Source organism: Orcinus orca, chromosome 15 (genome assembly GCF_937001465.1).
Source record: "Orcinus orca chromosome 15, mOrcOrc1.1, whole genome shotgun sequence".
Lineage (NCBI taxonomy): Eukaryota > Metazoa > Chordata > Mammalia > Artiodactyla > Delphinidae > Orcinus > Orcinus orca.
This window is the reverse complement of record NC_064573.1, coordinates 70260870-70272911: the sequence shown is the minus strand read 5'-3', so window position 1 is coordinate 70272911 and position 12042 is coordinate 70260870. Positions and strand designations below refer to the sequence as shown.

The window sequence follows — 12042 nt, the reverse complement described above, 5'->3', positions numbered from 1 at the left end:
TTAGCCAAGGGGACATCTGACCTGGGTTTTGAAGGATGAGTAGGAGTTTACCAGGCAGAGGGGAGTGAATCATTTCTACTCTGAAGCACTTTCCCAAACATACATGTCAGGGAAACAAATGGCGCTGGAATAATTTGGTATCGTCATGCAAAAAAAAAGAATTTCAGTCCACAAATTCACACCATGTACAAAAATTGACCAAATAAAATGGATCATAGACCTTAATGTAAAACTTAAAATCATAGAATTTCTAGAAGAAGATAGGAGGAAAATTTCTGTAACTTTGGATCGGGCAAAGGCTTCATAGATATGACCCCAAAAGCACAGTCCATGAGAGAACACTTTGATGAATTGCACTTTGTTGAAATTAAGAACTTCTGCTCTTTGAGTGTCACTATTAATATGGAAATACAAGCCACAGACTGGGAGAAAATACTTGCAAATCACATATCTGATAAAGTCTTTGAATCCAGAATTTATAAATGACTTTCAGAACTCATAAATAACCCAACAAGAAAGATGGACAAAAGATTTCAACATAGACTTCCCCTAAGAAGGTACTTAGATGGCATGTGAAAGTATATTAAACCTCCTTAGTCATTAAAGAAATTGAAACTCGAACCACGATGAAATACTACTACACAATTACTGGAGTGTCTACACTTGAAAAGATTGATCATACCAATGCTGGTGAGAATGTGGGGTAACTGGAACTCTCATACCCTGCTGATGGGAGTGGAAAATAGTGCACCATGTTGGAAAACGGTCTCTTACAAAGTTAAACATGTGCCACCTGCCATGTGGCACGCTAGTCTACTCCTAGGTATTTATGCAGGAGAATGGAAATGTACAACCGTGCAAAATTTATTTTACATGAAAGTTCATTAGCAGTTTTATGTGTAAGAGCCCAAACCTAGAAACTACCCAAAATGTCTATTAACAGGTGAATGGATGAATTCATTGTAGAAAACCATAAAGGTAGTATACTACTCAGTAATAACGATGAACTGCTGATAAACCCAAGAACATGATGGCTCTCAAAATAATTGTGCTGAGTGAAAAATCTCAGAGAGTACAACCATATAACCCCGTGTACTTGAAACTCTAGAAAATGCAAATGAATCCGCTGTGACAGCAGACAGGTCAGTGGTTGCCCGGGGTATTGGTTGCAGGAGGAGGGGAGAGAGGATTATGAAAGGGAACTTTTGCGGGTGATGGATGTGTCCATTGTCTTGAGTGCTGACGCTTTCACGGGTGTATATGTCAGAGCTTATCACAGTGTATTTGTTAAAGATGAGTGGTTTATTTTTGCCAATACACCTCAGTAAGGCTGTCTCTCTCTCCTCTCTCTCTCTCTCTCTCTCTCTCTCTCTCTCTCTCTCTCTCTCTCTCTGTCTCTCTCTCTCTCTCTGCTGGGTACTATCCACAGAGTTGCTGATTAAGTAGGTCTGGGCTAGGGCCTGAGAATCTGATTTCTCACAAGTCCCCAGGTGGTGCTGAAGCTGTGGGTCCAGGGACCCCGCTTTGAGAACCACTGTTGGTGAGTCTGTTTCGACAGTGAGTGGAGTGGGATGAAGTGAGGTGATGCGGCTCCCCCGGCTTCACCTGCCTGACACCCCCCTCCACCGGGGGGACTTGCAGTATGTTCTCTCATGCCTCTTCTCCCCCTGGTTTCCGGCCGCTAGGAGCCCAGACTGGCCCCAGGACGGCAGGGGATGCGAGGCTATCCCAGTGCTGGGTTTTCTTTAATGAGCTTGGGCCCCATGTATCCATTTGAATCAGCAAGAGCATTGTTGTTCGTTTTCTTGGTTTTGAGGAGGAGAAGGGCTCCAGCCAGGCCCTCGTGAGCATCTCAGCCTGACATGTTTGTTCACAGTTTGCATACAGGAATGGGGCACAGTGTGGACCCAATCAGGGAGGTGTTTGAAGTGGCTTTCTTTTTTTGTGTGTTTCTGGGGGCTGTTTTTTAGACCAGTTGATCTGTGGGAACAGGTAGGGTATTTCTTTGTTCTCACCCTGCTACCTGGCAGGTATGGAGAGTGTCTTCTTTGTTCTCTAAGAGCAAAAATACAAGCTGGAAATTCGTCAGTCTTTGGTACAAGCCTGGGCTAGTTTTCTGGGATTGGGCCATCAGGTACTGGCTCAGTGAAGGAATTTGGTGGTCAGGAAATCACCCAAGAATGAGAGTTGCTAAGTACAAGCCCCCGAAGTCGCCAGAGTCAGTAAATAAAAATATGGGATACCTAGACCATATTCATCTTGTAACTCATCTAACAGCACGGTGACTATAGTTAATAATACTGGACTTACTGTGCATTTGAAATATCCTGGGAGAGTAGAACTTATGTGTTCTTACCACACACCAAGAAACGGTAACTATGTGAGGTGATGGGTGTATTAGTTAACTTCATTGCGGTAATGATTTTACAACGTTTATGTGTATCAAATCCTCACGTTGCACACCTAAAAATATACAATTTTTATTTGTCAATTATAATTCAGTAAAGCTGGAAAAAATACATGATGCCCGGTTAAATTCGAGTTTCACAAATATTTTTCATCAAATATTTTTTTTTTAACTTAAGTGTGTCCCAAATATTATATGGGCAGGCCTGGAGGGTTGAAGTTGTATCAGAGAGGGCTACCTGGAGGAGGTGAGTACAAGCTGGTCTTGGACTGTGAGAGAAGTTAGGCAGGTGCAGTGAGGCCAGCCTTCCTGCTGCACCGAGCTCTTGATGCAGGGGCAACGCCAGGGGAGAGCCAGCAGTGCAGTGGTTGCAGAGCACAGGGTGAGGGTGTGGGCCCGGGGGGCTGTCGGCTGGAGCAGGGCCAGGTTGTGGGGAAGCCGGCCCTTGGGGTGCTGTTGGCCCTCCGTGGCCGCCTTCGCTCGCTGATGGCCAGCTTCCCCTCCTGGTCCCTGCGCTGCGTCCTCCCTGCCTGCCACATTTCAGCTTTTACTTACTTATTTATTTATAAAATTTAGTTATTTTATTTTTGGCTGCATTGGGTCTTCATTGCAGTGCATGGGCTTCTCACTGTGGTGGCTTCTCTTGTTGCGGAGCACGGGCTCTAGAGTGCAGGCTCAGCAGTTGTGGCGCACGGGCTTAGTTGCTCCGCAGCAGGTGGGATCTTCCCTTCCCAGACCAGGGCTCGAACCTGTGTCCCCTGCGTTGGCAGGCGGATTCTTAACCACTGCGCCACCAGGGAAACCCCACATTTCAGCTTTAAATGGAACTTATTTGAGATCTGTTAGGACACCAGGACACATTTGAAATCACAAAGCTTTCATATTATTTTCTTCTTTATAATTTATTTTTCCTCAACCTAGACTGATGTTTTAAAAAAGTACCAGCAGCGGTGGTCATAATAATAATAATAATCCTTGCCTCCCAGCAGTTTGCTTCTGGCTGGCAGCAGCCAGGCTTTGGCCCGAGGCGCATTTATTTTTTATGACCCAGGCATCAACTGTGGAGGAATGGGCTCCAGACAGAAGGATGGGGGATCAGGCACTCCTGCCAGGGGCTCTGCCAGGAGCTTTCTCTTACTTAATTCTCCTAAGGACCCTTTGACAGAAGGGATTATCATCACATCTGTTGGTCGGGAGGAGTAATCAGGCTCAGAGAGGTGAAACTACTTGCTTAAGGGCACACAGCTTTTAAGTGGCAGAAGCAGGGAATCCAGGTTGGCCTGACTCCAAATGGTCTCTCTTGTTCGTCCCTTGCTGTCATCTCAGGTCTGTGCCCGGGCTGAAGACCGCGTGCTCTGGGATGTGCCCCAGTGTGCACCCTTGGGTCACTTCTTCTCTCTCAGCTTCAGTTTTTCCCCCTGTGGAATGGGTGGAGCAACACCCTGATCCTCGGTCTGCTCCTAGGGTGGGTGCTCAGTAAAGAATCTGGCGTATAGTGACTCTGTCCCTCCCCACCTGGGTGGCCTTGGGCAAGTGCCTTAGCCTCTCTGAGCCTCAATTTCTCCTCTGACAATTGGAGAGACTCACAGCTGCCTTACAAGGTAAGAGCACCTAGTGCAGCATTGTAGGTGCTCAGTTAACCCTTCTCTTCTCCCTCCTTAAATGGACTTGCAGTGCCCGGAGAGAACGTGGACCCGTCAGTGCTGAGGTAAAGGGAGCCCCTGGCTATGGCTGGACACCTGTCCTGCCCTCCCCGTGGTCTCCGTCAAGTTCACCCACCTGTGCAGGCACCCACGTTTCTTTTGCAAATGAATAGAGTCAGTGTTCTGCATTTCCCTCCCAGATCCGGCTCCAGATCCAGGGGCTGGAACCGTGGGAATCCTTCCAGCCCTGGGTTGGTTGGTTGTAGAGACACAGGGGAGCCCACCCTGGCTCTGGAGGAGGGGGTGTGGTCTACATCCCCGTGAAGCAGAGTGCCACCCCTGGCCGAACTGTGCTTATAGCCAGGGGCAGAACTCCAGGGGCCGGTTCCCTCGGGCAGGGAGGCCCCCGGTGCCGCGCCCTCCACCAGAGAGCAGCGCCCAGCTGCAGACCGTGGCTCTCTGCGGCCCTGCACCCTGTGAGAGAGACCTGCACGTGCCCCCTCAGGGGGCTTGGCACCTAACGCACCATGTCTTCCAGCCCTGCGCCCTTCTGCTAGGAGACCCTGCCTGCCTGCCTGCCCAGCGCCCGCTTCTCCTGCTCGTGCTGGTGGCTTCATACAGTGCTTCTTCCCAGAAGTCGCCTCCTTACCCCTCCCCAGGCCCAGCACTCACCCTGTGCTGTCAGTGTCTGTCTGCACATCTGTCCCCCTTATTGGACTGGGAGCCCCTCAAGGACGGGCCACGCCTGATTCACTTGCCAGGGACTGCTGTGCAGCAGCAGGGAAGGTGCCCCTGGAAGGCCTGACAGCCTGGGCAAAGGCATGGGGTCGAGCCCAGCATTAACTGAGTGCCACTGTGTGCTGGGCACTGTGCTGGTGCTTTACACACTTCAACTCATTTAATCCTCACGGTGGCCTGGGAGGAGGTTTGGCTGTTATTTTCATTCTACAGTCGTGGAAACTGAGCCTCCAGCGCAAGGGCAAGAGATTTGTGCCGTCACACCGCAGGGATGCAGAGCCGAGAGAACACGCAGTTCCGTCTGCCTCCAGATCCAAACCTGGCCCCTCTCTGCATTGTCGGAATCCCCTGCGTGCTCTAAATGCAGCCCAGCTGAATGTGGAGAGAACATTTTGGATTTTAGTCTTTGCACTGAATTACCTGCCCTCTTGGGGTAACCTTGAGTCTTTAATTGCACCAGACGAAGCCTGGGCATCTTCTGAGCCAGCTTCTACTTTTTCACTTCTTTTTTTCAATTCAGTTGAGACATACAGTCAAATGTTTATGAAAGCACTAATTTTAAGTGTACAACTCAGTGATGATTATATTCTTACACGCACCTGCGACCCCACACCAGCTCAACATCTAGAACATTCCTCGTTCCAGTAAAGGCTCCCTTGAGTCCCCACCCCATCAGAGGCATCCCTCCCACCTGAGTTATCATCCGAACTTCTCTTCCCATAGGGTAGTTTTGCCACATCTGGACTTCATGTAACCAGAATCCACAGTGCATGTTCTTTTGTGCATGGCTCCTTTGTCTCACGTGGAATCTGTGGGGTTCATACACGTGCTTGCATGATCAGTGACGTGATCTTTTTCATTGCTGCGTGGTACCCCATCACTGTGCCCTGGCTGGACCACCCACTGTTTATCCATTCTCTTCTTGGTAGACATTTTGGCCGTGAGTTGATTTATCCCACTGATCTGATCTCTATTTTCGTGATTTTGAGGCAGGGACTGGCTTTTGTCAGGACATTATGCAGAGGTGTCTGGCCCCCTAGAACTTTAGGGAACTGTAAACATCCTCGTGATTCTGATTGCTTTAGATCAGAAGCATATATATTCATCCCTCCGTGTCTTCTGTTGCAGCAGAGACTGGGGGAGGTGGGGAGGAGAGAAAAAGAAGCAAACAAGCTTTAGTGGAAGTTTTCTAATTCTCCTGTTCGTATGAGCGAAGTGGCAGATGATGGAGTCTGCCTGTAATTTAAAGTCAAATGCTCATGGCTGACAGTGGGAGCCATAATAAATGTGTTGCCACTGTCCTTTTGGTGTCCTTTCTGCTACTTTGCTACTTTGAAATCTCATAAATAACCAAGAGCATGTTGGTAAGATGCCTTCCTCTCCTCCGTTTGCTCCAGCGGAGCAGCTGCAGTTGCTAGGTTGAGCTCCTCGTTGCTAGGGTTTTTGTGGTCCTGTGGTGCCCCAGAAATATGATGGATCAGTGGAACATGCTTTTGCTATTAATTGAAATGTTTCCACAGCGAATCTCTCAATGTCACTGCGTGCTTTGACATTGTCCCAATAGGTCAATGATCCTTGCAGGTTTCTTTCACAGTTAGAAGAAGTGGCTTGAGTGGAGGGGACAAGTGGCCTGGACGGGGAGTCAGAAAGCCTGATTCTAATCCTGTATCTGATACTAACTTGCCGTGTGACCTTGGGCAAGCGTTGTCCCCACTCTAAGCATTGGACTCCATAAAATTCAAGGACCTTCCAGCTTTGACAGCTTACAGTTCATCACCCAAGCTCTGTCAACAGGCCAAGTGCAAATCAGGTCCTCATTATCTGTTGGAGGATTATTGATGAAAGAATTCTCATCCCCAGCTCACTTCCTCTCAACCCAGCAGGCTTCTGGGTCGCGTCTCCTTGGCCAGATGGCGTGTGTGGAGTTAGGAGTTTCAGACTAATTTTAATATTCAATCAGACATAATTGGGGCAACTTCCCTGGTGGCACAGTGGTTGAGAATCCGCCTGCCAGTGCAGGGGACACGGGTTCGAGCCCTGGTCCAGGAAGATCCCACATGTTGCAGAGCAACTAAGCCCGTGTGCCATAACTACTGAGCCGGTGCTCTAGAGCCCATGAGCCACAACTACGGAGGCTATGTGCCACAACTACTGAAGCCCACGCGCCTAGAGCCCGTGCTCTGCAACAAAAGAGGCCACCGCAATGAGAAGCCCGCGCACCACAACGAAGAATAGCCCCTGCTCGCCACAACTAGAGGAGGCCCGTGCACAGCAATGAAGACCCAAGGCAGCCAAAAATAAATAGATAGATAAATATATAAATTTATTTTTTAAAAAAAGCAGACATAATGGGGATCATAAATCTGAAAAAGGAAAAGTGACACCCTACAACCCATAAACATCTGCTCATACTGTTTTCTCTTTCCTGCTTAAAAATCTTCGGCAGTTTCCCTCTGCGTGCCCCGGGGATGGCAGACAGGGTCTGTTTCAGTTGCTGAGGCAGACCATTGGGTGGGGCTGCAGGGGGGACATCCCGAAAAGGATCTGGACTCGCTGGTTTGCTATGGGGTCTTCCTCGATTGGTGGTGTCTGCCCCGGGTCCAGGAGTGTAAATAGGGATGCGTGTTTGTCCATTGTGGCTGGAGTTTTAAGCCTATGCCCTTTCATACTGTGTTGGAGGCCTTCTCCATGGCACCGGCCAGCTTCTCGTGCTCATTTCCTCCCCCACTCTGTCTGCCCCACCTCCAAAAATACCTGCTTCTCTGTCCACGTTCAGTTGAACACCTGTTGTCTCCAAAGATGTCCTTTGTTCCCGTTGTCCCCTCTGCCCGCCAGGTCTTCTATCCCATCCAGTTGGTCAGCTCTACCTATTTGTCTTTCAGACTTCAATCACAGTCTTGTCTCATCTTCTGCGACATTCTCTTTGACTCTCTCGAGTGGGATTAATTGGCCAGGCCCTCCTCTGAGATCCCACAGTCCCCCACTTAGCCTGTTTCGCACTTAGTTGTTTTTAAGTCTCTTTCCACTGCCAGCTTGAGAGGTCCTCAAAGTCAAGTTCTGGATTTCGCTCATCTCTGTCTCTCCAGAGCCCAGCATGGTGCAGAGCCTCAGTAAATCTGTTGAATGAACACACGAGTGAATAAAAATCATGTCGCCTTCCAAAGTCAGACAGAAATGATCTTTATAACTTTCCCAGCAGCCTGAGTTCTGTGTGTCAGTGCTCCCCAGCTTAATCGTGGGTGATTTGCCATGGTCATAAAATGACCACACATTCCCCTCAGACCGCGCCCTGCTTCCACTTGCAAGTTTGCATTTCCTCCACCGTGACGGCCTGTTTGTCTTCCTCTCTCCCCTTGCTCTCAGCCTGAAGACAAGCAGAGGGCGGCAGCTGCCTTCGCCCAGCTCCAGGGCGCCATGGAGACGCTGGGCATTTTGGAGAGCGAGCAGAGGGCCATTTGGCGGGTGTTGGCAGCCATCTACCACCTGGGTGCGGCGGGGGCCTGCAAAGGTACGTGCTTGCCGCCGGCCTCACCTGGGCTGCCGGCTGTCTCCACCAGCAGGTGCCTGACAAGGCCCTTCTTTCCGTGAGGTGGGACAGGGTCAGCCTGTCACCTTCCACGTCTCTGGGACTGCTCTCGGGGAGGCTGCCGAACCAGGCGTGCCGAGAAGGCAGCGGGCTGGGTGTTTCAAGCAACCGCGTAACCCAGCACTGTCCAGTGGAACTTTCTGTGATGATAGGGGGAGGTTCTCTGTCCAGTAGGGTGGCCACTAGCTGTACGTGGCTGTCGAGCTTTTGACATGCAGCTGGTGCATCCAAGGCGTTGAATTTGTCATTGCATTAAATTCTAATTAACATACATTTAAATAGCCACATGTAGCTAGTAGTTACTGTGCTGAGAAGAGACACCCTGAAACGGGTGAGAGGAGGCTGGGTCCACACGCTGAAGGTGATGTTTTCCTGTCTAGACATCTTGGAGATGCTCATACCATGTGCGCTGAAGCTCACCCAGCTCTCCTTCTCCTCCCAAACCTGCTCCCCAGCCTTAGCTGTCTGTTTGCTTATTGTCCCTACTTCAAGTTGGTCGGTCTCCCCCATCCCTATCCAGTCGTTGATCTTGCCCTGTAGATACTTTCTGTGAGAGCATTTCTGTCCTGACTTCTCCATTCTTACTGTTATCACCTTAGACTAAGTATTTGCTAGTCCCTTTTTTGCTTGGACTATTGAGGTAGCGTCGTTGCATATGGCTTGGCTCCACCCTCATTGTGGCCACTGGGCTCCTTTCTAAAACGTAGACCTGTTGTGCCATTCCCTGCTTACACTTCTCCCGAGGCTGTCTCTTGTCCGCTACATCAAGTAAAATTCCTTGACTTGGCATTCAAGGCTCCTCACTTCCCTAACCAGACTTCTGTGCCGTTGCGTTTGGCACTACGAAAGGTCCCGGGGAGACGGTCACTGTCAAGAGCAGTGTGGCTCCTGCCTTCGTGGGGCTTGTGGTACCTTATACTGTGATTGTGTCTTTGTCTAGCTGTTTCCTGTAGAGAGTGGCTTCCTTTGGGCCCAGAACATAGAGTTGGAATTTGCTGTTTGAATGGTTACATGTGGGCATGGAGGTCTGTCCTCTGGAGCTGTGTGTTGACTCTGGCTGACATTCTGGGCTATTCCTCTGTGGGGCAGCAGACTTCTTTGGAATATGCTGGCATGTTATTCCTGCCATTCCCATACCCGTGGGCCTTGTGGCCTGTTCCTTTGATTTTCATACACTTGAGCTGCATTGGTCCACTGATTTGATTTTGGACATTTCTAGAAGTTATGCTGAGTCAGAAATAGGTAGGGTAGGGGTCCACAGTTGGTCCAAGCCAAGGGCAGACATGCTTAACTGGGCAAACATGGAAAACTCAAATGCCACTTGCCTTTTCCAAAAATCAGCCGTGGGCCATGCTCAACGCCCTGACCATTTGGAAATCAGCCAGCTTTGTAAATGGACTGGGGGTGGGGATGTCATTGCACAGTTCAGATCAGAAAAGCTGTTGGAAGGTTTAGAGTTGGGGCACAGGCATCTATAGATTGGGGACGTGTGGAAGGAAGCAAACCTATTTTACAGAATAGAAAACTGAGGCTCAGAAGGTCTAGGTGCAATGAACTCCAGGCTGGGGACTCCCTGATGGCGCAGTGGTTAAGAATCTGCCTGCCAATGCAGGGGACACAGGTTCGAGCCCTGGTCCGGGAAGATTCCACATGCCACGGAGCAGCTAAGCCCGTGCACCACAACTACTGAGCCTGCGCTCTAGAGCCCGTGTTCCGCAACAGGAGAAGCCACCACAGTGAGAAGCCTGTGCACCGCAACGAAGAGTAGCCCCCGATCCCCGCAACTGGAGAAAAGCCCGCGCAGCAACGAAGACCCAACACAGCCCCCCTCCAAAAAACTCCAGGCTATGGGCACTTGAGGGAGGCAGATTTGAGTTCAAAACCAAACTTCTCTGAGTTTCAGAGAGGCCTTCTCTTTCATTGGGCCAAGACTGGGGTTGGTGTGAGGATTAAACAGAGTAAAGAAGAGAAAGCTGAATTAAGCTGCTTTCCCCGGAGGCACACCCTGAGACAAAAATTGCATGTGGGCTTTGGGGGAGGGGGTATCAGGAGGAACCAATAGGGAAGTGAGAGAAGAAAGGCAGGTGATGCTGGAGCCTTAAGGAGTGGATTAGCTCTGGGAAGTGGGGGGCCAGTATCTCTCGGGACCTCTGGGAGACTCTGAAGAACATGTCTCCTCATCGAGTATTACCCGAGGGGCGAGGGAGCCGGGATATTGATCTATACCGCCTCCTGCTTCTCCCTGGTTGAAGGTTGCTCCTGGGGAGCATTCCCCCCTGCCCTTCCAGCCTGCCCCATGCATGAGCTGAGCATGTTCCGGCAGCCAGGAAAGCAGAGAGGCGCAGACAGGTACCTGTAGTGACAGGCCAGGGACACATGTGGCGTGGTATGTACGGAATGGCCAGGGTGAGGGGTGGTGGACAGGTCATCCGTGCTTCTAGCTCAAGGCAGTCCCTCAGTAGACTGTGTTGTTGAGCCTGAGTTAGGTGACTCTCTCAGGGTGTCACAGCCACGTGCCTCTCTGCTTTGCTCAACTCAAATAGGCTTGCGCCCTCCTGGCACTTAGCAAAGCCTAGGGAGAGAGCAAGGCGGTTGGGACCTACCTTCCGATTTCCATTGTCACACTTGAAACCTCTCTGCCTCTGATGTGACAAAATGGAGGCTAAGGGAGCCCCCAGTCTATTGACCTGTCACCAGAGAAGTTTGATGCCTGACTTTCTTCTCCTGAGGCTCATGGGGCACCCCCTCTGATGTGGGCTCGGGACTCATGCCTGTAGCTGCCTGTAACGATAAAAGAGAAAGGCACATTTATAAATATTTTATTAATACATGATTATGGCAGTAATTCCTCCCAGCCTCCCCCCACCCCACCTTATAAATTATTTTAAGAGGAGCTGCTGTCAGTCTGCCTGAGAGGCCTGCTTCATGATTTACTTACTATATATGCTGCTTTGGAAGATTTAATAATAGGTTGCTCTAAAATCAGCTATTAAGAATTTCAAAGTCATATATAAATGTCTTTGCTTTGTGTCATAACAGATCATTTTGAAATATATTAAGAATCATTTCCGTTAATCAGGTTTTTTTTTCATTAATACGAAGCTCTCCTCGCAGCGCACCCAGCTTCCTTAACTTATTTTGAAAGTCCTGATCCGTTTTTAAAAACCAATATCAGTCCCTGTGGGTAGATTTCAGGCCTTATAACTGGACTTAGAATGTTTGAACTGTTTCAGCAGTAACGACAACCACCACTAATATCGGTTTAGCGTTTGATGGTTTCAGAAGCACTTGTACCTCTCTTGTGCCTTTTGATCTGATTGGATTCATACAATAACCTGGTGAGGAAGGATAGTGCCATGGGCAAGAGTCAGCCTCCTGGCTTGGCTTCTCTGAACCTCAGTTTCCTCCTCTGTAAAATGGGGCTAATGATGGCACCCACTTTGTAGGCTTGTCATGAGGATTAAATGAGTCAGTGCCAAACGCGTGGAGCACAGGACTTGGCTCACGGCTTTATAAGAGGAGGAATGTGGTTTACCTGATGTTGCACAGCTAGTATGTTCCAGAGTGAGGTTTGGAACCACAGCTGGTCTCCCTGCAAAGACCACTCGCCTTCCCTAGACTTTGCAGAGGGCTGTTAGGGTCATTCCTTGCTGGAGAATTGACCTGTT

At 49.6% G+C, this 12042-nt stretch overlaps 1 protein-coding gene across 1 annotated transcript in view; it reads left to right on the top strand.

The window, feature by feature from the left end:
* The window catches only part of MYO18B (myosin XVIIIB), a 235423-nt gene that overhangs the window by 34697 nt on the left and 188684 nt on the right, over positions 1-12042 (top strand). Inside the window, exon 12 of the mRNA XM_049697804.1 lies at positions 8152-8296. Within this exon, the coding sequence (XP_049553761.1) occupies positions 8152-8296 (145 nt within the window). The remainder of the gene's footprint in view (positions 1-8151; positions 8297-12042) is intronic.